General features: G+C 36.1%; 1 protein-coding gene across 6 annotated transcripts in view; it reads right to left on the bottom strand.

The window, feature by feature from the left end:
* Nucleotides 1-25,934, bottom strand: part of RIF1 (replication timing regulatory factor 1) — a 56,597-nt gene extending 30,663 nt beyond the window's left edge. For 3 of the 6 annotated variants that reach the window (XM_012779972.3, XM_012779975.3, XM_076005521.1), the window contains exons 1-18: nucleotides 25,791-25,934; nucleotides 25,291-25,404; nucleotides 24,464-24,542; nucleotides 22,206-22,302; nucleotides 20,381-20,508; nucleotides 20,193-20,287; nucleotides 17,426-17,615; nucleotides 15,572-15,664; nucleotides 12,366-12,504; nucleotides 9,944-10,095; nucleotides 8,289-8,406; nucleotides 7,554-7,730; nucleotides 6,611-6,721; nucleotides 5,819-5,881; nucleotides 4,748-4,848; nucleotides 2,619-2,705; nucleotides 1,915-1,985; nucleotides 1,527-1,707 (exon numbers count right to left, since the gene is read on the bottom strand). In XM_012779972.3, coding sequence (XP_012635426.2) covers nucleotides 1,527-1,707; nucleotides 1,915-1,985; nucleotides 2,619-2,705; nucleotides 4,748-4,848; nucleotides 5,819-5,881; nucleotides 6,611-6,721; nucleotides 7,554-7,730; nucleotides 8,289-8,406; nucleotides 9,944-10,095; nucleotides 12,366-12,504; nucleotides 15,572-15,664; nucleotides 17,426-17,615; nucleotides 20,193-20,287; nucleotides 20,381-20,508; nucleotides 22,206-22,302; nucleotides 24,464-24,542; nucleotides 25,291-25,394 — 1,986 coding nt within the window. In that variant the 5' untranslated portion in view covers nucleotides 25,395-25,404; nucleotides 25,791-25,934. The other 3 variants (XM_012779974.3, XM_076005519.1, XM_076005520.1) reach the window with 3 other exon arrangements.
* Nucleotides 25,935-27,728: the final 1,794 nt, after the last annotated feature.

The raw sequence follows: 27,728 nt of genomic DNA, 5'->3' as shown, positions 1-27,728 counted from the left end.
ACTCTGAAATCTTCTACTAAACATACATAGTATTCAAGCAAGGACTTAAAAAATAAAGGGTTTTTGCTATCATTCCTACAGCGGGAAGCTACTGAGGAATGTAAACCATTTTTCTTCCAGAAGAGTATGTTTAATAGTGTGCTACCTTGAGTCGCCAAAACAAGGGCTACTTCACTAAAAAGTAAAAAATTTCTTTGATGATTTGTGTATTGATTTTGGGGAAAAAAAATATCTTTGAAGTCTTCATTTCACTTTTCAGTTACAGTGGAATCAGCTGGAGAATACACACTTCCAATTAAAGACTGATAAAAAAGCTAAAAATCATGAATAGGGACAGGACTTGTGCTTCGTTCCCTGTCGATTTTTTAAGTATTCAAATGTATAAATTAGTGAACCCCTTTTTTTTTTCTGAGTCAGAATCTCACTCTGTTGCCTGGGCTAGTGTGCCATGGTATCAACCTAGCTCACAGCAACCTCAAACTCCTGAGTTCAAGAGATCTTACTGCCTCAGCCTCCCAAGGAGCTAGGACTACAGACATGCGCCACCATGCCTGGCTAATTTTTTCTATATGTATTTTTAATTGGTCAATTAATTTCTTTCTATTTTTAGTAGAGACTGGGTCTCACTCTTGCTCAGGCTGGTTTCAAAATCTTGACCTTGAGCGATCTGCCCACCTTGGCCTCCCAGAGTGCTAGGATTACAGGCATAAGCCACCACACCGGACTGAATTAGTGAACTCCTAAGAGATTCTTGACTTAGGGAGATACTATATAGCTCTGAGGTAATGAGCAACATGGGAATATACAGCCGAGTCAAGATGCAGAGTGTTGGCCAAGCACGGTGGCTCATGCCTACTAATATAATCCTAGCACTCTGGGAGGCTAGGGTGGGAGGACTGCTTAAGCTCAGGAGTTTGAGACTAGCCTAAGCAAGAGTGAGACCCCATCTCTACCAAAAATAGAAAAAATTAGTCAGGCATGGTGGCCCACACCTGTATTCCCAGCTACTTGGGAGGCTGAGGCAAGAGGATTGCTTGAGCCCAGGAGTTTAAGGTTGCAGTGAGGTATAATGACACCAATGAAGCATGGGGTGGTGTGGAGGTCACACAGCTAGATTGTGTCTCAAGGGGGGAAAAAAAAAGACCACTGTTATTATCACCTGTGAGTACAACTACTGAAAGAAGTGAATATATAAACAAGAGAATGTATGCATATTATGTGTGAGCCTTCTAGTTTTATAATCATCACTGGAGGAAATGAACCTGATTAGTCCCCATTAAGTTATACTTTATCAGTAAGCAGAAATGCAATGAAATCAATCCAAAGAGATGATGATTTACCGATTCCACTAGAAAAAAAATATTTAAACATCATCTATTTACATTTGAACTTCTATTCATTTCCCCATCGTCTCCAATAAGAAATAAAGGGGACCCCCATAATATGCCGGGGAAAAAAATAAAAAGAAATAAAGGGGAAATATTCTCTAAATTTTGGGGGAAATATGCAGCAGACTTACAGCATACCTGATTAATCAATTCAGTTAGTGGGGTGACTATAATACTCCACATTCTCCAGAGATGCTCCTTGTTTTCCACTTGCTTTGCATTTTGATTAATAACATTTAAAACAGAGTCACTGAAAGCTAATGGTGAAGTTGGACCAGAAAGAACACAGCTTACAAGTGCTTCGAGATTGAGAAAAAACCTGAAGAAAAAATTATGAACAATGCATTAACCTGTACTTTTTTGCAGAAATACATTAACTGAACTATAACAAAATTCTTAAAATAGTAACTGACAGAGAAACAAAAAAATGATAAATTCTAAAAAGTCAGTTTGATTTTTAAAAACTTATGAAATTGTTTAGAAATCTCATTTATTACGCACTTTTCCATTGAAAATACAAGCTTACCTTTCATCTGCTATACCACATTCCAAGAGACTGTTGAAAGTTAACTGAATTAAGAACAAAGCTGGAGTCCCCTGAAGAAGAAAATGAAGTCTTCTTAGTTACAAAAAATAGTATACTTGTTTTCTACAATCAGTTATGTAAGAAATACAATTTTTACAGCATGAGTGAGAGATTTAACTTTTGCATTACTTAGGATATTACAAAAATGATAGTAAATTTATTTCCTAAAACTACACACAAAAATTCAGTCCTTTATATTCCTATCATGGCTGATTTCCTCTACATGAGAAATCAAGAAATGGTGAGAGATTCCAGATATAAAAACATTAACTTAAAATTGCTAGACCCACAATACCTACATCTCATATATAGTAATTTTACACATTTTACATTATTAAGTTAATGTTCTTAAAGAGTTGCCAAAACTTATAATAGTAACTAGTGCTATTATTACATATAAACAAATAGAAAATATTCCTTCTAGAGTCTTTTATAGAAATAAGGAAAATATTTTCATTCGCATAGCACCATATTATTTAATTCTTCATTAACTTATTACTTTGTCTATCAAGTTTTCCTTTTAGTCAACATATTTTAAATCCACTACTCTCAGAATTTTATAAGTATCACTTTTTTTTAAAGAAAGGGAAATATAAAAACTTTTTTTTGGCCAATCTTTGTATCATTACATTTAAGATACTTGCATTAAGAATATCCATATTAGCAACCTGATATGCTGGTGAACCTAATACTTTCTGAGGAAGTCCTTTAATGGTAATTTCCATGAGGACCTAAGAAAGAGAAAAGGTTTTACAGTAAATTAGCCATAAAAATATTACTTTCCTCAGTAAAAGTCTGCTATAGTGTTAACTATTTTTAATTTAACAATTTATTACAAATATTGTCCACTCATTAATCAAAATATATCCATTAACACGAATATATTCACATAAGTTTAAGTTCAAACACAGAAATATAGAAAGTAAAACAAGAGAGTCCTTAATCTCCAGGGATAATCAATGCTTTGAGTTTGGAGTCCATTTTCCTAGCTCTTCTAAATTTCCATATATGTAAGTATACAGAGAAACACCTAACTTCCTTGGGCTGTTATACATTCTTTTAAACTGTTAATTAAGATATATTTTGTGTAGGGCCAGGCGTGGTGGCTCACACCTATAATCCTAGCACTCTAGGAGGCCAAGGCGGGAGGATTACTCAAGGTCAGGAGTTTGAAACCAGCCTCAGCCTGAGCAAGAGCGAGACCCTGTCTCTACTAAAAATAGAAAGAAATTAATTAGCCAACTAAAAATATATATAAAAAATTAGCTGGGCATGGTGGTGCATGCCTGTAGCCCCAGCTACCTGGGAGGCTGAGGCAAGAGTATTGCTTCAGCCCAGGAGTTTGAGGTTGCTGGGAGCTAGGCTAATGCCACGGCACTCTAGCCTAGGCAACAAAGTGAGACTGTGTCTCAGGAAAAAAAAAAAAGATATACTGAGTGTAAATCACTGATAACAAATTTGAAACTGACCTTTAATTTTCCTTTGTTATAGAGTTTTGCCATCAATATATGTAAATATCACTATATGAATGTCCATAATTAATTCTGTTAATGGACCTTGAGGCTATTTTTATACTACTGAAAGAAATTCTGCAATGAATTAAATAATTCCCAGTACCTGAAGCAAATATTCAAAAGATTACTAACTAAAAGTTGTTTCTAAGACTGCTAACTCAAAATCTGGCTAAGCCAATCAAACTGCCCTCCAAAAATATTGTAATGCTGGTCAAGGGTCATAACAATATGGCAAAGGGTTATGTTAGTAAAAATATGCTTTCACATACTATCATTTGAAAGACACTAATGGTAACAATAGATGGCATTTATTTTGTGCCTGGCCCATAGTACTTTGAATGTATCAATTCATTTAATCTTTAAGGCAACTATTGCTATGTTCACTGTTTACAAATGAGGTAATATAAGGCCAAGAGAATAAAGTGACCAAATTCACTCACCTAACAAATAGTTGGGCCATGATTCAAACTAGTCTGCTCTAGGGCCTTTGCTATTAATTTCTATGCTATACTGCCACAGAACATATAATTGTCAAGTATATAAAATAAACAGAATCAAAAAGAATTTAAATAGAGTATTGTTTGTTCCATCTGCAGCTTATTTTGGGAGGCTCACATTATAAAAATTATATCCAATTCACTTTTATTTCTCTACTATATAGACTAAAAGATGTTTAATATCTAAATCATTATCTTGGTTAAGGAGAGTTAATTTAAAACAACGTACCAGCTAATTATTATTGGTGCTCAACAATCTTGTCATAAAATTATCAAACATTTTAGTTTCTTTAGTTCAAGTTTCATAGCCTTTACCTCATTTTCTCTGTATGGCTGACTCTTTTTCTTATCATTTTAAAGATTTTTGTAGAAGATTTTTGTACTTACTGTTATTGTCATTTACTTTATTAAAAAGGTCGTGAGTGACTCTAAAGTCAACATAAGTGAATAATGGTATTTATTACCACAGGGCTAAATTGGAGATAAATATTTGATATAAAAAATGTCTTTCCTGGCACAGCACGGGAGCTCACACCTCTAATTCTAGCACTTTGGGAGGCTGAGCTGAGAGGATTGCTTGAGCTCAGGAGTGAGGCTACAGTGAACTATGATGACTGTATTCCATGCTGGGAATCAGTGAGACCTTGTCTCTATTTTTTAAAAAAAAAAATCTTCCCAAACTTAACCTGTACAGTATCTTCAATGTAAAATTCAATCTCAGAATATAGTTTTTAATGTCCAACATATAGGTATTGTACTCACCAGTGTTTTGGACACAGGAAATACTTCAGACTTGACTATGCTTTCCAAAGATTTTATTAAGAGGGTCAAAACTTCAGAACCTGGTCTCTCTTTTTTGTTACCTATCAAAAAGCAAAAGGGTGTAGTATTTTTAGTGGTGAATATATGCACTTAGCTATAAAAAATTATTTTTTACTAAAATCAACAATAAGTGCTTTATTCAAAGTACAGTTGATCTTTAAACAAGCTTGACCTGCATGGGTCCACTTATACTCAGTCTTTCTTCCTTCTCCACCACCCCTGAGACAGCAAGACCAACTCCTCCTTTTCTTCCTCCTCCTCAACCTACTCAACATGAAGACTTTTATGATAATCTGCTTCCACTTAATAAACAGTAAATATATATTCTCTTCCTAAGAACATTTTAAAATTTTACATTACTATAAGGATATGGTATGACATACAAAATATGTTAATCAACCTTTGATGTTATTGGCAAGGTTTCTAGTCAATAGTAGGCTATTAGTCATTAAGTTTTGGGGGAGTCAAAAGTTATATGTGAATTTGACTGCATGGAGGTAGGATACCCCTAAACCCAGCACCATCCAAGAGTCAACTACAGGCTGGGCACAGTGGCTCACGTCTGTAATCCTAGCACTCTAGGAGGCCAAGGCGGGAGATCACTCAAGGTCAGGAGCTCAAAACCAGCCTGAGCAAGAGCGAGACCCCGTCTCTACTAAAAATAGAAAGAAATTAATTGGCCAACTAAAAACATATAGGAAAAATTAGCCAGGCATGGTGGCACATGCCCGTAGTCCCAGATACTTGGGAGGCTGAGGCAGAAGGATTGCTTGAGCCCAGGAGTTTGAGGTAATTATGAGCTAGGCTGATGCCACAGCACTCTAGCCTAGGTAACAGAGTGAGACTCTGTCTCAAAAATAAATAAATTAATTAAAAAGTCAACCATAAATTAAATTCTGGAAGCTATGATACTATATAAAGATTTAAAAATACATTTTATATATGAAAGCCAAACAATTCACTGGATGCTATAAAAATCATTTATCATTTGATGAGTACAACTGTGCGTACCTGATTCAGTAACTGACTTCACCAAGCTAATGAGCTCCTTCCAGATAGCATTGACAACTGCATCTGTCAAACCAAATAAACTTGAGTATTTTTAATAAAGTACATAGGACTAACAAAGACTCTCTCTTTTGTTCCTTATACTAAAGAAATAACAAATTGAACTTAATTTCCCTTGTGATATTTAACACTTTAATAAGTTTATAAAACATTATCACCTCATTTCTGTCTAAAACAATTAAACATGTTTTTTAAAAGGACTATAACATGTTAACATTGGGTTGTACAACTAAGGGTTATTGCTTTGTCTTTTTCCCATCATCTTTATTTCCTGAATTTTCTGTATTGAATAACTATCACTTTTCAGATAAGGAAACAAAGATTCAGAAGGATCTCTGACAACCAATAGCCAAAAATTATGTGATTCATAATCAAATCAGTTAAATAGCAAACTATTTTGAAATTTCTGTTCCTCACTATTTGATACACCACAGAACAAAGAGGTTTAGATGCAGATGCTGGAGCCACAGACTCCACAGGTAGAGCATGAATCATATAGCTCTACCATTGACACTATGAGACTTTGCATAAGTTATTTACTTCTCCCATACAACCCAGTTTCCCCATTTGCAAAACAGACTAACAAAGAAGATTGCTGTATTAAATGAATATATGTAAAGCTGTTGTTGTACAACCTGCCCAATAAAGTGGTATCATATAAGTATCTGCTACATTTATCTTCCTTTTAAACACAACTTTGAACAAATGATTTAAAAATTTCTCTTAAATATTTACCAGAGGCATCTTTTCCAACTGCAACAAAGCTATCATGAACAGCAGTGATAAGTATATTTGCATGTTTGGAAAAAAAAGAAGGGCTGCTGATTAACGGATGTTCAAGTGGCTCTGAAAGAGGAAGAAAAGAGGACGATTATGCAAAACAAAAACATTTCTTACTATAAAATTTTAAATCGTCTATTAAGAGATGTGTTTTCTATTTAAAAGATTCATACTTATTTCATTCACTATTATAAAAGCATTTTGGCTATGGGGAAACTAACACTTTTCCTCAACCTAACACATTGAGTTCTGGACTGGTTTTTATTTTTTTTTGAGACAGAGTCTCTGTTGCCCAGGCTAGAGTGAGTGCCGTGGTGTCAGCCCAACTCACAGCAACCTCAAACTCCTGGGCTCAAGCGATCCTCCTGCCTCAGCCTCCCAAGTAGCTGGGACTACAGGCATGTGCCACCATGTCCGGCTAATTTTTTCTAGATATATTAGTTGGCCAATTAATTTCTTTCTATTTATCGTAGAGACAGGGTCTCGCTCTTACTCAGGCTGGTTTCGAACTCCTGACCTTGAGCAATCCGCCCACCTCGGCCTCCCAGAGTGCTAGGATTATAGGTGTGAGCCAGGCCTGGACTGTTTTTAATAACTGAAATTAGGTTGCCATGGTGGCTCACACCTGTAATCCCAGAACTTTGGAAAGCCAAGATGGGAGGATTGCTTGAAGCCATGAGTCTGAAACCAGGCTGGGCCACACAGAGATCACATCTCCACATTAGAGACCTTATCTCTCTAAAATTAAAAATTAGCCAGGAGTGATGGTGCATGCTGCTAGCCCTAGAGTTTAGGAGTTCAATGCTATGATCCCACCCACTACACTACAGGCTGGGAGACAGAACAAGACTGTCTTTAAAAACTTAAAAAATAAATTATTTTTAAAATATTTAAATACCTAGGCTCAGTACAAGTTTGTTGTGCTTAGCAAAATTCAACACTTCTGGACCCAACAAAAAATGAAGCAACATTTCAAGTCCCAGAAGTTGAATGGAAGGAATCGCAGCCATTCCACCTAAATTCGAACTCAAGTTCATTCTGGGAGTTACAGGGGTTCCATATGGGGAGGAAGCACCTTTAAAAAAAAGAAAGGGTAAGTTATATAAGCGTATTGCATATTAGCTACTCAAATGCATATATTTTATTTCAATAAAATATACCTTGAAATATTTTTAGTTTGACTTTCTCAGGCATTCATTAATCTTGAAATATTAATATGCAGGCCTTACTGTAACTTAAATATAAAAATTTAAAGACTCAGAATGACATAAAATAAATAGCAAATAACTGTCTTTTAATAGGAGACATACTAACCCATATTTCTTGTATCTGCCGTATTAATTTTATTAATAGCACTAAGATTCTGGTTCTGACACCAACAGAATTTCATGTTAGCCATTCTGAACTATTTGTTTGTAATGTGCTTCATATACTGTGGCAGGAAAAACATTAATCTTTTCTAACCATAATAGTACACTCATAACAGTAAGTAGTAACAAACAAACAAGAACATAAACTTTTTGATAAGGGACCTAAAAATTATGAAGTCCTTCATTTCATGTGAAAAGCACTGAGCAAAACCTCTAGAAGCCTTTGTAAAAGAGGAAAAAACCCAAGAATGTCGATTGCTTACCTTTGTGTACAGGAGTCATAGGATTTAACCCTGGAGAAGTAGCTACACGAGATGAATTGCCTTGAGGTAAAGCATTAGAATCAATGCTTATAGTGTTTTGTATCAGAGGCACACAAACCTATTGGGGTGAAAGTAGGGAAAACAATTGTGGTATTTTAAAAAAGTTTTGCATAATACAAATTTCTTTAAAAAGCAATCTTAATTGTCTTGATATACTGAATTTGAGTAGTTGTTTTCATGCACAAACAGGCTAAAATAAATGAAATTTAGGAAAATGAAAATTTCCATTACTATTTTATTTGCCCTAAATGTGTATTATCTGTATACACAAAAACAACTTTTGCAAATAATGTCTGAGTTTTACACATTAGCAGATTCATTTTAACTTTTATAAAACACACTGTAAAAATATGAACTAAGACAACTGAAAGCTCTTTTCTTTTTTTTTTTTTTTTTTGAGACAGAGTCTCACTTTGTTGCCCGGGCTAGAGTGAGTGCCGTGGCGTCAGCCTAGCTCACAGCAACCTCAAACTCCTGGGCTCGAGTGATCCTTCTGCCTCAGCCTCCCGGGTAGCTGGGACTACAGGCATGCGCCACCATGCCCGGCTAATTTTTTATATATATATATCAGTTGGCCAATTAATTTCTTTCTATTTATACTAGAGACGGGGTCTCACTCAGGCTGGTTTTGAACTCCTGACCTTGAGCAATCCGCCCGCCTCGGCCTCCCAAGAGCTAGGATTACAGGCGTGAGCCACAGCGCCCGGCCTGAAAGCTCTTTTCTAAAATCATTCTAGTACCAATCACATCTAGTCATTGAATATACTATTTCAATCAATGTGTTGGACAAATGGATAAGATTAGCCTATTAGAACCTTTATAAGGGTAGAATTTGGAAAACTCATTATGATCCCAATTACATATTAATAGCAATGTCCCTCCTCAATTATTTCATGTTATATCAAATTTAAAAGCCTCAATATATTAAAAAATTAAGAATTTACTAAAATGACTCAAGTACATTTATCATTAAAGTCCCCCTTTCCAAAATGCATTAAGATAAGGACTTCCTATCAGAACTACCCCTTTTAATTTAACTGTAAAAAAATTCAGAAACCAAGGATGAGAATGATTGCTGAAAAAGGGTTTAGGTAAGATTAAACTTTATATCTAAATACCAGTAAGGATATCAAAATCCAAAGAAATTCATAAAATCATTTTCTAACAATTAAAAAAAACACAATAGAATTAAATGGTTATCACAATGTAGCCTAGAAAAAAGAGAAACAAAAAATAAATAAGAATTGATCAAATTTGATTATCTCTCTAGTGTAGAACTTGATTTCTGTTTCACTAATGTTGATTTTACTCTCAATTATACTCTAAACTCTCTGGGGAAAAAGTCCTTTTAAAAAATCATTATGCTTCTAGAGTAAGAATAGATATTTGAGTGTTTGCTGATTAAAAAGGCTTTAGTAAAGGCATTCCATTTCAGGCAACTGAAAAATATCCTTTGCAAGAAATGAAGTTCTATGCCAGGAAAAAGATCTTTTATATATTGTAGTCTCCTAATACTTAGTAAAAATTGGCAAGAATTTAAGAACACATTAATTAAAAAACACATAGAGTATTACAGTCAACACTTGTAATGTTACCTGTTCAAAATTAGCAGGAAGATGAGGTCCAAGTCTCATCAGTAAATACCACCAGACTTCTAGTTTTGTTAATGCTAGAGTTTCTGTTCTTACATGGATGGAACTCAAAGGCTGCATTAACAACTTGAGTCTTTTTGCACTACATAGTATATCTTAAAAGAAAATAAGCACAAGTAAAAGACTTAAGAGCTAAAGGTAAGTTTTAAAAATGAGCTAAGCAACAGTCTCCTTTTACCATAGCAAGAGATTAAAAAACTAAAAAATCACCAGGTGGTTCTTGCACTACCAAAAATTTTCACTTAGACAAACTCCAGTACAGATGGATCAAAAACACTTCATAAGACAACAGTATACTTATAAAAGCATTAAGTATATTTATTAGACATTGTGTGCCTGGGGTGATTTTCCCACTAGGGGACATCTAGCAATGCCTACAATTACTTTTGCTTACATCTAAATGAATGCTGACTTTTAGTCAGTAGAAACCAGGAATACCGCTAAACTTCCTACAAAACCCAAGACGGTCCCCCAAAACAAATTATCCAGCACAAAAATGCCAAAACTTTAAGAAATACTGTCCTAGCTGCTTTAGCATTCTAATTTTCCCCATCTGACAAAGAAATGTAGGCATAATTATAAATTATGTCAAAAAAGCCTATCATTTAAAAAAAAATCAATTAGTCATTTACTTTATCAAACTATAGTACTGTCTGGCCACTGATTCCATTTTGAAATCTAAATAGATTTATTTAGATTTAAGTCTGCCTTACCTCAATAATGAGGTTTTTAAAATTTAGCATAAAAATTAAATCTAATTTTTAAACATTTATACCAGAAGTATACTGTATGAACAGGACTGGGGAATCAAAATTAACAGTCTATTCTATGCTCAAGTAACTTATCAAAAAGACTTGAAAAGGATTTTGAAATATCAGTCAAGTCATATATTTGGTAGAATGGCATTCATTAGTGTTTCTTACAACTATTCTGCCACTTAATCTATTTTGATTAACATTTCTGTAAGAAAATAAAGTCAGATCACTATGCGAACAAGTCCTCCAATCAGAGACACTTTTTTTGACTCCTATTCATGAGAGGGACTCCATAATATCCCTGCAGTAGTAAAGATTACTAGTTGCCATGCAATAAACCAGTCTGCTTTTATTACAAAACCTGATTTTACTCAGGACAGTGATGGGTGCCCAATTTTTTACTTCTTTTTCTAGTCTGCCATTAAGCCATTCTACCCAATGAGATTTAAGTGCAAGTGTGTGTGGGGCTCTTTATAGGTAGCTGACCCAGCTGGGAAGAGGTCCTTTCTGCTCTTCTGCCTTTCCTCCCTTCCCATAGTCTGCATTTAAGGCATACTGAAGATGACAGAACAAAAAGATGGCCATCTCATTCCCTGATGACTTCCTGAATCCAAACTGGTCACAGACTCTCTAGCTCTGGACTTATTTCAAACAAGGAATTTCATTTACTTTCTTTGAGCCATTTCTATTTTATGCTTTAATATGCAAACATACATAATCCCAACAGATTTTAGTTCTTAATATTACTTCACACTGCTGGGTATATAAGATATACCCAAATACTTGTCTGCTCATAAACTAAAAAAAGGTGACATTTTCAGTTAAAAATTATTTCCAAAAACGTACTTTTATCAATATTTTTAATAAAATCATGGTTAATGCAAATAATCATCTTCAAAACACTAAAAATGGGAAGAAAAGGATTACTAATAGTCTTTGGCAGGAAAAAACATAGGACTAAAATCAACATTATTCAGCAGATCTTGTAAACATACAATATTGACTATTAAATCCACAATTAACTACCACCTAGTTAAGTACTCATACTAACTTTTGAGCTGAATACTCTGACTTATAAATGTATTATCAAACTCCACTGGACAAGACAGGTTAAGGTAAACCAAAAGGAATCACTTCCATATATTAACGTTAACCCACTACTGGGTACTTTTTTAGAGATTCTGAAAGAAAAAAGGTCACCAGTCACTGATACTTTTATTCCATGGCAAACACAATTGTTTCCTATCATCTACTGGCTATGTGTCCTTTGATAAATTTATCTCTCTAAAATAGCAGTCATACTTGTAGCTCAGATCCACTGTTAAGATTAAGATGTGCACAAAGTACTCAACTCAGCGCTCACAAAGTCACAAATGGCATTTTTCATTTTGGTTTAAAATAATGTTAAACAAATTTTACATTTGTGTTTTTCAATGTCTAGTCTTTGAATTCTATTTTCACTACAAATTTATTCTTGTTCCCTCAAAATAAATTCAGTGATAGCTAAGTTTCAATAAAAAGTTGAAAGAATCAGAAAAGCTTCATGTTTTTATCTTGCTTAAGTAAAATCAATTTATAGAAAAATCAGAATAGGTAGAATATTTACTTACCTGGATTTAAAGCAAAATTATCTATTAAACTTTTCCAAGCAATAAAAGCTATTTTTTTAATCATGGGTGCTCCACTACGAAATCCCAGTTCTTCTAGTTGTAACAGAGAATTGATGAAACTCCCACTTCGATGCAAAGTCTAAAAAAAGAAAATAATTAAAAAGTTATTTATCTGCATGAAACAAAGGCATTATTATCACTCATTTATCTATTCATTCATTCAACATGCTCTCAGGACCTTGTAATCTAACAGAGACACAAAAGACAAATTACTCACAAAACATTAAAAGACGTGTTAAGTGTTATAACAGATATGTAAAGTCTCAGGTATTTAAGAAAATACTGAACTCTATACACATTCAAAATTCAGTATCAAAAAATTGGCTGGGCCTGACTGTAATCCTAGCACTATGCGAGGCTGAAGCGGGAGGATCACTTAATGTCAGGAGTTTGAAACCAGCCTGAGCAAGAGCGAGACCCTGTCTCTACTAAAAATATAGAAAGAAATTAGCCAGACAACAAAAAATACATATAGAAAAAATTAGCTGGGCATGGTGGTGCTTGTCTGTAGTTCCAGCTACTCGGGAGGCTGAGGCAGGATTGCTTGAGCCCAGGAGTTTGAGGATGCTGTGAGTTAGGCTAACGCCAAGGCACTCTAGCCATGGCAACAGAGCCAGACTCTGTCTTAGGGAAAAAAAAAAATTCAATATCAAAAACATAAAGCTCGATGAAGAGAACATCTCTAAAACATTAAATTAATAAGGTAGATAAATCCAAACTTTATCAAGGTAACACCAAAGAAAACATATTTATATGAAAAAATATAATCAATTTAGAGAAAAATGTTGAAACTTAAAACTAATAAAAACAACCTTTTCAAACAGACTGACATAGGAAAGAATACTGATTAAAGATCCAAACTTATGAATGAAAAAGAAATGTAGAAGATGGTAACATTTGATAATAAAATGGCAAAAATGAGATAAAAATCAAGAAAACTGGATAACTGTTAAAATAGTTAAAAATATATGATTCAAATGGGAATACTAAAATAGTGTAAAATGTAAAAATGACAAGTAAATGATATATCACAAGAAAAAATTACATAAACATTAACAGTCCTAAGAGTCTACAAAGCACATATAATCTTCACAAAATATAAGTAACAAAAAAAAACCTGACTTTGAAAATAACAAAGAATCCACAAGAAAACTCCTAGATCTAATAAACAAATCCAGCAGAGAACAAGACCAACATATGAAAATCAGTCACATTTCTACACACCAGCATAAACAATACAAAAGGGAAATAAGGAAGGCAATTCCATTTATACAGCACCTAAAATAATTAAATACTTAGGAATAGATATAGCCAAGGAAGTGACAGACTTAGATGATGAGAACTACAAAGCATTAAAGAAATTAAAGATGTAAATAAAGCAATCTGCACATTCGTTGCAATCCCTATTAAGAGATTATAGGTAAGACAATTCTCAGATTCATATGGAATTCCAACAGACTCAAATAGCCAAAGCAATCTTGAAAGAGAATAAAACTGGAGGATTTCACTATAAAACTATAGTAATTAGGCTGGGCGTGGTGGCTCTCGACTGTAATCCCAGCACTCTGGGAGGCTGAGGTGGGAGGATCACTCAAGGTCAGGGGTTTGAGACCAGCCTGAGCAAGAGGGAGACCCCGTCTCTACTAAAAAATAGAAAGAAATTAGCTGGACAACTAAAAATATATACATAAAAATTAGCCAGGCATGGTGGTGCATGCCTGTAGTCCCAGTTACTTAGAAGGCTGGGGCAGAAGGACTGCTTGAGCCCAGGAGTTTGAAGTTGCTGTGAGCTAGGCTGACGCCATGGCACTCTAGCCCGGGCAATAGAGACTCTTGCCTCAAAATAAATAAATAAATAAAACTATAGTAATTAAAACATATTGTAATGGCATAAAGACAGGCATGAAGGCCAACACAACAGAATATTGAGCTCAGAAATAAATCCTTGCACATATGCTCGATTCATATTCAATAAGTGTACCACAATCATTCAATAAGGAAAAGTCTTTTCAACAAATGGTGCTAGAAAAACAGAACATCCACATGCAAAATAATAAATGTGGACCCTCACCTTACACTATTTCCAAATATTAATTAACTCAAAATGGCTCAAAGATCTAAACTGAATACCTAAAACTATAAAATTCTTAGAAGAAAACATAGAGAAAGAGTCACAACACTGAATTTGACAACTTCATGAATATGGCACCAAAAGCACAGGCAACAACAAAAGAAAAAACACATTGTACTTTATCAAATTAAAATCTTTGGGCAATGGATACTATCAAGACAGCCTAAAGAAAAACTACAGAATGAAATATTTGTAAATTACATAACTGATAAGGGATTAACATGCAGAATATATAATAAACTACAACGATAAAATACAACCAATTCAGAAATGAGTTTTAACATTTTACCACAATAAAATAAGTACACCCCCACCCAATGCCAAAAAACTGGCTGAATGATTCCCATTATTCACTGTAGTTATGTTCTACAAGATCACCTCAAACACTGAATTAGTGAATTTTGATGGCTCCTATGGGGAAACACAGGGTTAGATTTATTTGAGTCTTTAGTCACAACATTCTGTCACCTGTTCAATATATAACTTTGCTTTACATGTTCCTATTAAATGATACCTTATTTTACATTGTTGATTCACTAACATCAAACTCAAGGACTATAACTTGTGCCTGAACAAAGCTTATTTTTACCAATGGGTACACATCACAGCCTTCCTTTGCTTAGGAACTAGACAGCACTTTGCCCTATGTCTGAGGACCATTTTAACCAGTGAAATCAAGAAAAAGCACTGAAAATGTGGCACCATATGGACCATAAAAAGGATACCTATTTAAGGCATGATAGCTAAAACAAAAAAGGCAGAGCATAACCCTGCTTGACTTCAATTGGGAACATGTATGTTAGGTGACTCAAATTCTTTGCCACTCTGGCTATCTACAAATGACAGAAAATGCTATGCCAAGTAGTCATTTGGAGTTTACAAATACATTTTAGTGATTAGGCAAATTTGTAAGGAAGGCATGCACAAATAATTAGCATCAATTGTACTAAGGAAAGGTTAGAAATGAAAGGGTACGGCACACAAAAACTGGACTGCTCATTAACTGTGCACTTACCTTTCCAAGTAGTTTAACAAACAAAGGCCACAATTTTAATACATAAGTCTCATTTTTACTCATAAATAGCTTTTGGAGTTCTGAGATTAATTTCTGCAAACAAAAGCAAAATTATTTACTAAGTAAACTCTTAGAAAGAAAAAAAAAATCTAGTATCAAAATCTAGAAGTTTCAAAAATGGATTCCCACAGCCAAATTAACAATTTTTCCCATAATTAATACAAACACTTCCCAAGAAAACTGAAGCATACAGCAAATCTGAAAGAGTTTTACAGTAAATATTTGAATATAAACACCTAATTTTACCATTAACACTTTACTATGCTTGTCTTATAAACTATCTGGCCATCCTACCATCTATCAATCCAGCATATTTTTTCCTACCAACATACTTTACCCTAAAAACTTCAGCATGCACACCACTAACTAGAGTTCAAATAATAATCCATTAATCTTCTCACACTAATAACAAAAAAATAATATTAATAGCTTCACAGCCAACAGACGTGAGAAAATTCTAGCTCAAATACATGAAGAATTTTATATATGCTATTAAAAATGAATAAACTCATCAAAATAAAACAATTTATGAAGATATTAGAGTAGACTTGAGTTACACTCTGAACATTACCAAGGGGCCTCCTGAATTTAAAAAACAAATAAAACCCCAGGTTTTAGAATCTGGAAGGTGCCCTCACTGCCTGGATTACTGTAATATCTCCTCTAACCTGTCTCCCTGGTCCAACTATAGTCTATTCTCAATACAGCCAGTGATTTCTTCAAAACCCAAGTCATTCCATGTCACTCCTAGGCTCAAAATCTTTAAATATGGCTTTCCATATAACCCAGAGCAACAACCAAATCCTTACAACGGTCTCCCCAAGGACCCATGTATCTTTCTCTGACATCATCTCCTACTCTTCCCTCTTACCCTCACTCACTCCACTGCTGCTTTACTGCCTAATGTTTCCTGTGTATACCAACCAGGTACACAATCACAACAGCAGAGCCTTTTCCTCTCACAGTTCTCTTGTGTGGAATGAGCTTATCCCGTATTATCCACACAGCTATCTTCTATACAGCTTTCAAATCACTGTTCAAATGTCCTATTCTTTTAGCAAATCTGAGTTTTACTATATTAGAATACAAACATTTAGATTCTACTTCCCTGTCTACCTCACCATTCCTCTCTGATGGCATTCACCATCCAGTCCTTGCTGTTCTCTATAGTGTTCTTCACTTAATGCATCATATACTGTATTATTTCTCCCACTAGAAAATAAACTCCATAAGCCCCTTTTGTTCACTGCTATATTCGCAGTGCTTAGAACAATGCAATGCATATAACAAGTGCTCAATAAATACATGTTATAAGAGCAAAGGTCAGAAAACCTAAAACCTGAGGTAAGTAATAACTAGGAAATTGTATAGACTAAGTTCACGTGCATTAAATTTCTATCTATTGAGATTATACAGTTACAACCCAGACAGCACTTAATCAATTAATGCTCTCCCTTTTTTGGAAATATAATCCCATTTATGCAAAACCGGTTAAAAAAATACAATGCCTTTCTATTCCCCACTCACTGGGGATGGAATAAATGCATAGACTATAGTAATAATGAATAGACAGCTCCCCCCTTCCTTATGGTTATGTAGCAGCAATGTGCCTACATTAACTTAAGCAATTCTTTTTTTCCTGTACCACAAGACATTAATTAAGAAATTGTTTTAATTCAAAGCTAAACCCCTAGATCATAGTGCTATTATACCAATATAAGCCCAGACTGCACTTTAAGCTTAGTACATAACCCTCTGATTCAGTATCCAGAAAATCCTTAAATTAATACTTACAGTAGTCATAAGCTGCTCCGTAATAGACGCTATTTCTTGCTGTTTCTTTAGCAATAATGGCATTCCCATCTCCAGAGCAGTTGCTCCCCGCAAATGTACCTTTTGTGCTGAATGAACCACTAACGGTATGACCAGTTTTGCCCACCTCACTGACTCTTCTCCCATCTGAATTGGAGCTTGTTCAATTAGCCTACAATAGAGAAACCAATGAATAAATAGTTTGGCTTCACTTTTTAAGTCTAAACTACCAAGAAAATAAGTGACACACAGAAATATGCATAGCGTGGCCCGTTTGTTTTAGAATATATACATATATACATACACAAGAAATAGATCTAATATTTACTTGCTAATTTGTACATTTCTGTATTATTTTTATACATTTTTAAAATAAGAATACATTGTCTTGACTTCAGATTAAAAATTTTTAAACATATTCATCTCTTGGTGTCTGTGGGAGATTGGTTCCAGGACCCCAAGGATGCTCAAGTCCCTGATATAAAATGGCATAGCACAGTCATGTCCCATAAAAGATTTTGGTTAATGACAGACTGCATTTACAACAGTGGTCCCACAAGATTATAATGGAGCTGAAAAATTCCTATTACCTAGTGACATTATAGATGTCATAAAAGTTGCAGTCAATATATTAACATTTTTGTGATGATGGTGTAAACAAACCTACTATTCTCTTTCATATAAAAGTACAGCACAATTATGCAAAGTATACAATACTTGATAATAAATGACTATGTTACCAGTTTAAGTATTTACTGTACTATACTTTTTGTTGGAGTATACTCCTACTTATATTAAAAAGTTTACTGTAAAACAGCCTAAGGCAGGCCCTTCAGAAGGTATTCCATAAGGCACTGATATCATAGAAGATGACAGCTTCACACCTGTACTGCCCCTGAAGCCTTCCAGCAGGACAACACACGGAAGACAGTAATATTGATCACCCTGACCTTGTGCAGGCCCGTGCTGATATGTATGTTTGTGCCTTATTCATTAACAAAAAAAGTCTAAAAAGCAAAAAAATATTTTTAAACAGAAAAAACTTTTAGAATGAGTATCAATAAAAAAATTATTTTTGGGCTGGGTGTGGTGGCTTATGTCTGTAATCCTAGCACTCTGGGAGGCCCAGGCTAAAGGATCGCTCAAGGTCAGGAGTTCAAAATCAGCCTGAGCAAGAGTGTGACCCCCATCTCTACTAAAAATAGAAAGAAAATTAATTGGCCAACTAAAATATATAGAAAAAATTAGCCGGGCATGGTGGTGCCTGCCTGTAGCCCCAGCCACTCAGGAGACTGAGGCAGAAGGATTGCTTGAGCCCAGGAGTTAGAGATTGCTGTGAGCTAGGCTGACACCATGGCACTCTAGCCCTGGCAACAGAGTAAGACTCTGTCTCAAAAAAAAAAAAAAAAAAGAGAGAGAAAATTATTTTTGTACAGGTGTGCAATGTGTTTGTGTTTTAAGCTAAGTGTTATTACAAGTCAGAAAGAAAAACTTGTTTGTGAAGTAGTAACGTTACAGCAAGCTAAGGTTAATTTTTTATTAAAGAAAGTTTTTTTTAAATTTACTGTAGCCTAAGTGTACAGTGTTTACAAAGTCTACAGGAGTGGACACTAATGTTCTAGGCCTTCACATACACTCACAATTCATTCTTTGACTGACTCAGAGCAACTTCCAGTCCTGTGAGCTCCATGCATGGTTAAGTATCCTATACAAGTATACCACTTTTGATCTTTTATACTGTATTTACTGTACCTTTTCTATGTTTACAAGTTTATACACAAATACTTACCATTGTGTTACAACTGCCTATTCAATACAATAACATGCTGTACAGGTTTGGAGCCTAGGAGTAACAGTACTAAGTTTGTGTAAGTACACTCTGTTTCTGCAATGACAAAATCACCTAATGATGCATTTCTTAGACCATACCCCCATCATTAAGCCATGCATGACTGTATTTGCATATCACCTACACACATCCTCCCGTATACTTCGAATCATGTCTAGATTACTTATAATACCTATTACAATGTAAATGCTACATAAACAGTTGTTCTACTGTATTGGTTAGGGAATGAAAAGTCTGTAATAGTCAATATTTGAGTATTTTTAATTTGCAGTTATTGAATCCAGGGATGTGGAACCTATGGATACAAAGCGCCAACTGTACTAATTATCATTACATTAAATTCAGTATTTTTATAGAAGAGAACTGTGATATAATTTCAGCATTAATCAGAACATCAGATGACTAGATAGTTAAAGCAAATAGCTCAACAACTAAAGAAAACTCTAAAGAATGAAAAACAAGGGGAAAGAGAAACCATGTCAGAGTTTGTGCTGTTAGTATGTGTTTAAGAACAGGGATGGGTAGGAAGAAAGCACTTTTCTGTTCCCTGCTGGGCACTGTAACTGCCTTCCTAAAGAACCCGTATAGTTCACTAATGGGTTTACATGATTTTTTAAACTCTTACAAAAGCTTTAACAGAGATGATTTTTTAAACGAGAACTGTGTTACCAGCAGGAACATACCCATGTTCACTTTTAAAACTGTCTCAGTAAAAATAAACTTAGCAACTTATGTGTATCTTTTTCTACCTTCCAGTTATCTTTTTTCTTAAGTCTTGTAGTCTAAGACATTCCCCACTTTTAACCTTTATGTCAAATTTAAATCCCAAAAGTCCATTCCTTGAACTAAACTCTAAATTTACTGAATCTATTCTTCTAATTTACACATCGAAATGCATACCTTATGATAACATTTAATGCTTCAAAATCAACAACAGCAGAATGCATCTCTCCTTTATTAAATAGTATTTCTAATGAATCAATTATACTGGGTACCTAAAAGACAGACCAAATAAATACAAATCAAATAGGCTTGAATTGTTTTCATTGGCACACAGTTAAGATGACACACAAAAAAACTATACTCACCATTTTGCCAATAACTTCAGCAGGAAACGTCTGCTTAGATATCACCCAAAGTGCCCTGGTACGTACATTTTTATCTGGACTCTTGACAATGTCATTCAATTTTGAAAACAGTTCTTGAATATTTGCCTCTGAAAAACAAGCAGTTTTAATATTAATTGTATAGAATAGTTTATATTCCTTAAAAATCTCAAATATAAAAGTAGAGAAAAATAGTACTCTTTAATCATAAAATTAAATATGCATATCCAAAGAGAAGGATCAAAGAATGACTGCTGACATCAAACTTTTTCCAAAACACAAAATCTAGATTTGAGGGGAAGGTATATTCAGAGAAAACAAATAGTAGACTCGAAGTAACAAATAAATAGGTATTTATGCAACTAAAATTAACTACAGGTATCATTAGTAGGTTTAAACACAGGAGATGGTTTTTGGCAAGATGCTGTAAATTCTACATCTCTGCTCCAAAATAAACTACTCCTGCTGTAGGTTGCTAACACTTCATATATAAAAAAGAACAAACAGCAACTTTTCCCTCAGAAAAAAGAAGTAGCAACTTCCTGACATCTTTATTATCTATTGTTAATTTCTCCTCTCTAAAGATCACCTCCTAGGTTTCCTTTACAACAGCAAACTACTACCTATATAGATCAACAGTTGAGACTACTTGAAAACGTTGAAAGCATCAGGTTCTATGCTTTCAGTAACACTTTTAGTCTCAAATTATCCTGCATTTACCACTATGTAAAAGAACTTTTCAATTCAGCATGTTCCTTAGTTCTTTGCTTGAAAAAAGGTTTCCATTTTTATAGCAATGTTAAAATATCCTTATTTTTTTTTAAATGCCCTTATTTTTTAGAACAAATTATAGTATCAAAGTTGGAGCTACGTCTAGGTGATGATGATAATCTAAACATTATTTCTTTCTTAACCACTTCGGTACGGTGCTCACTGGCTGCGAAACCTTGCCCACAGCCAGCACTCATAGTCCACAGGATAGTTTGTACTGTGCATTGACGATGAGTCCGTTTTGCTCTTGTGTGATGAGGAAAGCTTTAAAGCACTGAAAGCTTGTTTTACTTTACAGGCAGCTTTACTTGTAATGCAAATCAGAATAGGTAACATATACATATATGTTTTTTTGTTGCCCAGGCTAGAGTGAGTGCCGTGGCGTCAGCCTAGCTCACTCTTTCCAATGAGCTGAGCAGAGATTTCCTACCATTTATAACCAAACTACTCCTTTTTGTTGTTGTTGTTGTTGCCCGCTTAGAGTGCCGTGGCATTAGCCTAGCTCACAGCAACCTCAAACTCCTGGGCTCAAGCAATCCTCCTGCCTCAGCCTCCCAAATAGCTGGAACTACAGGCATGCACCACCATGCCTGGCTAATTTTTTTCTATATATATTAGTTGGCCAATTGATTTCTTTCTATTTATAGTAGAGACAGGGTCTCGCTCTTGCTCAGGCTGGTTCCGAACTCCTGACCTTGAGCAATCCACCCGCCTAGGCCTCCCAGAGTGCTAGGATTATAGGCGTGAGCCACCATGCCCGGCTGAAATATGTTTTAAATGTTCACAATTTTATTTTGATAAATGAAAAATTAGAAAAGTTACATCACGGCTGTCGGCTACAGTCGCCGTGCGTGTTCATCTGTAGCTATCGACTATAGTCGACGCTGGTACCGAAGTGGTTAAAAGCAAAGCCTAAACTACAAGTTATGAGACTAATCCAGAGAAAACAGTACTTTCAATAGTATCAAACTATACTTTAAACTTAAGACTTTATTTTTACTCCAAAAATATTAATAGTCATAATGAATTTATCTACCTGATAATTCTGAAGTAATTTTGGGATTATATAAGCAAAACCCCAAGGCTTGTAGAGCAGCACTACTGAGCTCCGAGTTTTGACTGGAAATATGAGTCTACAAAAACAAAATTACATTACAAGCAAGTACAATTGTAAATCAATTTTTAGAAAGCAAAAGTGATTACAAAACAAGCAAATGTATTACATTTTAATCTGATCAAAAAATCATTTTGCGAATAGGCAAAAAAGGAATAAGATCACAAGCCATGTATACAGCTTGGCAAAGAAAGGAAGAGGGAACTGGATAGAGAGCAACTCAATGAAGATAAAGAACATTTCTACACTTGTGAAATCAAAGAAAAAAATCAACAGATGAAAGATGCTAATGACACTAGACATGAAAAAGGGAGCAAGGTCCCTGTACAAAGAGTTAGCAGAAAACTCAAATGCAAAAGCTGACATCATAGCTTTAGAGTGGAGTGTGACTTCTTCCTCTAAGATTGGGAGAGTGAAGTGGTTGGAATGTAACATTAACTAAGTATCTAATATTTGCTACCTTCCAACATTATCTCAATATTAAAGTAAAATATTTTTTAAATCCCTACTTTATAGATAAGAGAATTTTAATCCATGTTAATCTAGAATCCAAAGCCCAACTCCTACTATGTATGTAAAAGGTATAAAAGCCCAAACCTGTCAAATGGAGCCTGAATATATTCCTTGATGTTTACTTGTAACCCTGTGCTCTTTCCTTGTACCATTTTCGACTCCAAAGTTATTTATTTTCAAAATCCCCCATATCTCTTTGAATCAAATATCCAAGGAATCCGTCATTGTTATTTTTGAACAGGGAGAATAGGAAATGCTAGTAGTTAAATATATTAGTAGACACCTCCCTGGGGCACTCTAAAACCAAACCAAAAAACAAAACCCTCTGGTCTAAGAGATATAGCATAACAACCAGTTGTATGCAACTGAATAAGGCTTAAGACTTTGATTATTGTATCTCCTGGATAATAGCTAGCATATGTCTGTGATCACTTTTATTAAACATATCTGCTTGAAAGTATTCCTTAAAAATGGTATGTTTTATCTTCAAAAATGTGGGTTCCTATACACAATCCTAGCTGAATTCCAAACAGCAACATAGAAACATGTTCTATTTTACCTAGTGTGCTTTCTGTTCTGAAGGAATTCCAATTATCCTCTCATAATTATTCCCATGGAAAACTTCTCTTGATTGTCCTACTGTCGACCTTCCATGTGCATCCAAATAATAATTCATTAGGAATTTTAGTTACAAACCATATTTACAAAGAGTGCAACTTGACTCAAAATCCATGCACTAGGGTTCCTGATCTTATAAATACTATAAGATGCATGTCTTTAACACATCATATTGCTGGAAGGTGGAATGATAATGAAGAAAATGGAATAAACAATGCCATTAATATTATTTAATAATACTATTACGTAACTACCACAAAATAAACTGCCTGCTCACATAAACAAAAAATGTTAACAACTATGACAACAATACTTAAGGTAGGCAGTATCCCAAATGCTTTAACACTGAGCTAGAAATCATGCTAAAATGTACAATATTTGTTTTAAAAGCACAAAAACAAGGTCATAAAAATAAGAACTCAAAGGGAGACTTAGTTTAACCTTTTCATTCTAAAACCTAGGAAATCAAAAAGTTAGGTGTTAAGTCCAGAAGCCATAGTCATCAAGTGAGGACAAAAGCAGGTCTTTAGTTTGATACATCACCTCCCTATAAACAAGCAAAAATGGTAACATAATAATGACTAATGGCTAAGGCAAAAACTGAGGGTGAAGGAAGATTGAGTGAAAAAAAAGATACTTCTGCTACCTACAGAGTAGACCAAAGACAATTATAATTTTAGAAGCATTGACTTAGAAGTACATTCCCAAAAGGAAAGAAAACAAATTAAATAATCTCTGATTACTGCTTTCAAGAACACAGGCTTTGGATTCAAGTGGCCTTGGGCAACTTTAGGCAAATTAAACCAATTTCTTCATCTGCAAAGTGGAAATTAAAGAATAATCTTATGGAGATATGGAGAATTAAGTGAAAGAAAGCATGTAAGGCAATTAAGACCCTACCTGAGAAGTTTTAAGGAATCAATACATGGTATTATAATCAGTCAGTATCATTGCTGTTATTTTATTTTAGATTCAAATTTTTTTAGTCAGCTGGTAAAACTTTTTAAAACCACCAAAAGTGAAAAACTATTTAATAAACAGATACATACTTTTAAAAGTTTGTACAGCCGAAGAAGTTTTTTCTCAATTTCTATAATTACTTCTTTTCCTTCTTCTCCAGTCATACGACTTAAAAAAGCAGAAAGAACACAAGTTTATGCAGTGGCAGAAACAAAAAATACTGTACTCACTCCTTAAAATGCCTGCATTTTCTTTTTCAAGATTACTGTCGAACTCTTCTAAATGAACTGACCCAGTCTGCATGGTACGTATGGATATGTAGAACATATAATGCAATATATGTCAAAAATAAATGCGAAAAAAACCCTCAGAATACCTTTATGCATCCAGCTTATGCAAGTCTTGACAGTTTATGTAAAGACGGGAGAGGGATCTCTATCCATAGTTACAAATTTACTAACGACTTACGAAAGCTTCACAAAAGACTGCATAAAGTAGTAAATTTCTACAGAATATATTTTGAAGCATTTTGCAACTAAAAATGTTATTACTCTACTAAAACATCAATTCTGGGTGGCCCCATTTTACCAACACATCAGGGGTTTACACTGAAAAACACCCCTACAACCGCTTCCAACCAGCACTTTTAAAAATAATCTCCATGAGATTATTTTTTAAATCCCTCGTTTGCCAAGACACACGTGCAGGCTCCCTCCTTGCAAACAAACACCTTAAGCACCCAGCAGCAGCCGGGAACGTCACTTAGCATGTACCTCCCCAGCCCCCCAACTCGTCCAGGACGCTGGCGACCCCACATTTGCGCCAGACTGCCAGAATTCACACTTATTGAGCACGCCCCATCAAACCTATCTTCTTTCTCCCCACACCCAACCGGGTCCCCCTCCGCGGGCCTCACCTGGTCAGAGTCAGGTAAGCGTCAGTCTGCTCTCCATGGGAGGCGGAAGGGTCTTCCAAAGTCTCCAACAGCGGCGCGAGGGGGCCCTGACCCCTGGCCGTCATGTCGCCCACCCTAAGGCCCGGACCGGAAGAGAAGAAAACCCGGTGACCGACAGAAACAGCCCGGCGGCGGCCCAGCGTGAGTCCGGCCCCGACACCCGCACGCCCGCCCGCGGCCTCGCAGCCACGCCGCGTCTACACCCCGGGCACCTGGCGCACAAACTCAAGCCCTAACCTTGTCTTAGGCCGGGCAACACACACCTGGGCCCACACTGCGCTCGGACCTGGGCCCGCTCCCGCCACCACTTTCCCGGGCAGCTTTCAACAGAGGGAGGAGACCGGCTGGGGGCGGGAGAAGCCCGCGGAGCGAGGCGTCTCGTCGCGAGGGGGCGGAGGTTGCGGCAGACGAAGGGGTCCCCGCAGCCTACCACTGTGTCCCGGATACTTATCCCCACGTACAAAGGTCGGATCAGGGTCCTCTCTACCGCTGCCCCTCCGCACCCGGACGCTGCCGGAGCTCCACTTTTCCCGGCTCGGGCTGTTTACTCACGCGTGCAGCCCGCTCCCTCCTAGACCAAGATGGCGGCGGGGGCGGGCCCAGGAGCGCGCGGGAGTGGGACAGGCCTGGCGGGAGAGGCTCGAGCCAATCCAACAGGCAGCGGCGTGCCGGAGTTATCGATGGCCTCCCAACCTTGCCGGGTTATCCCGCCCCGCCTCTTGGGTCACCTTCAGGTGCTTTGCCTAAGGCGAAGGGCTTGAAATTCACAATGTGAGTTAATTGCTTAAATTCACCAGATCTAATTTAGTGGGCCTTCACACTAAGTTTTCAAACTCTAAGCCCAGTGCTTATTGAAGTACAGCAACAAATCATTTAGCAAAAGGACAAAATGTACTCTTAGGTGAAAGGCTAAGAGCCTATCTCAAGCAGGTCTAGATTCCAACTCTGGTTCTGTGTGCCTCAGCAAGTTAACCATTCTATGCCTCAATTTCCTCCTCTGGGAGGGCTAATAGAACCTATTTCAGGTGTAGGTGAAGTGAGAAAAGATGAGTCCAGTGGTTCTCAAGTTTTAACCATACATAACAATGGCCTGGGAAGTTTGGTGATTAAGCTGCAGATTTCAGGGCCCGCCCTTAAAACACTGTGATTCAGTAGATTTAGGTAGCTCCCAAGGATCTGCATTCTTCTATTAGGCCCCCGGATGTTGAAGGTTGGGGTTTGGCTTGGGCGTCTTAGGTGTAAAAATGAACCATGTCCAAGTAAACTCCCGGGACAGTCATTTCCATTTAATATGCTGCTCCCCTTTTCATATGCATATAAGCGCTCTCAGGCAGCAGACAGGGCAAACCAGGCATTTAAGGCCCAGCAGTGTTGGAACTTTCCACACTGGCCTCATGCGTTCCTGACTCTAGTTTTAATCTCCCACCCACATATAGTACAACTATTAGCCCTACAAGCTGGGGCTGCTTTTTGCTCTTGTCTATATCATCTGCACTTAGCAAAAAGTCTGTCAAGCCAAGCATTCAACATATAGTATGTTTCTTGAACAAAAACATGAATGCAGAGAGAGAGAACGGGAGACATACAAGGTCTTGTGAGCCAAAGTATGGAAATTAAAAGCTTAAAAATGGGCTGGGCATCGTGGCTCACACCTGTAAGCCTGTAATCCTAGCACTCTGGGAGGCCCAGGCTAAAGGATCGCTCAAGGTCAGGAGTTTGAAACCAGCCTGAACAAGAGCGAATCTCTGTCTCCACTAAAAATAGAAAGAAATTAATCAGCCAACTAAAAAAAAAAATATATATATATATAAATTAGCTGGGCATGGTGGCGCATGCCTGTAGTCCCAGCTACTTGGGAGGCTGAGGCAGAAGGATTGCTTGAGCCCGGGGGTTTGAGGTTGCTGTGAGCTAGGCTGACGCCATGGCACTCTAGCTTGGGCAACAGAGCGAGACTCTGTCTCAAAAAAATAAAAAATAAAAATAATAATAATAAAAGCTTAAAAATGGTAAAGAGTTGTGGCTGGGTGAAATATGAAAAGCCTATGGAAGTAACTACTGAGAAGAGTTTTCAATGCAGCCTGTTCAAATGTTCTTTAACCTTCAGAGGGAAATTTGCGCCTTCTTTTGGGAAATCAACACAAAGATATTGAAGAAGCACAAGTTATTAGACAATGAATGAAATAAATGAACACATTTGCAACATTTAGATTTCAGTATAATGGTGCTGTTATGTTGGATATCGAGAGCATCTTGAAACTCAATTACATTGTATGATGAGATTAGTAGAAAGAACAGTGAGCTTGTTTCTATCCAATCATTATGTTCCCTACTCCACTTTAAAAATTGTTCTTTCTAGCATTTATCACTACCTGATGTTATATATCTGTTTTTTATTGTTT

Source organism: Microcebus murinus, chromosome 8, assembly GCF_040939455.1.
Source record: "Microcebus murinus isolate Inina chromosome 8, M.murinus_Inina_mat1.0, whole genome shotgun sequence".
Classification (NCBI taxonomy): Eukaryota; Metazoa; Chordata; class Mammalia; order Primates; family Cheirogaleidae; genus Microcebus; species Microcebus murinus.
This window is presented reverse-complemented; position numbering and strand designations above follow the sequence as displayed.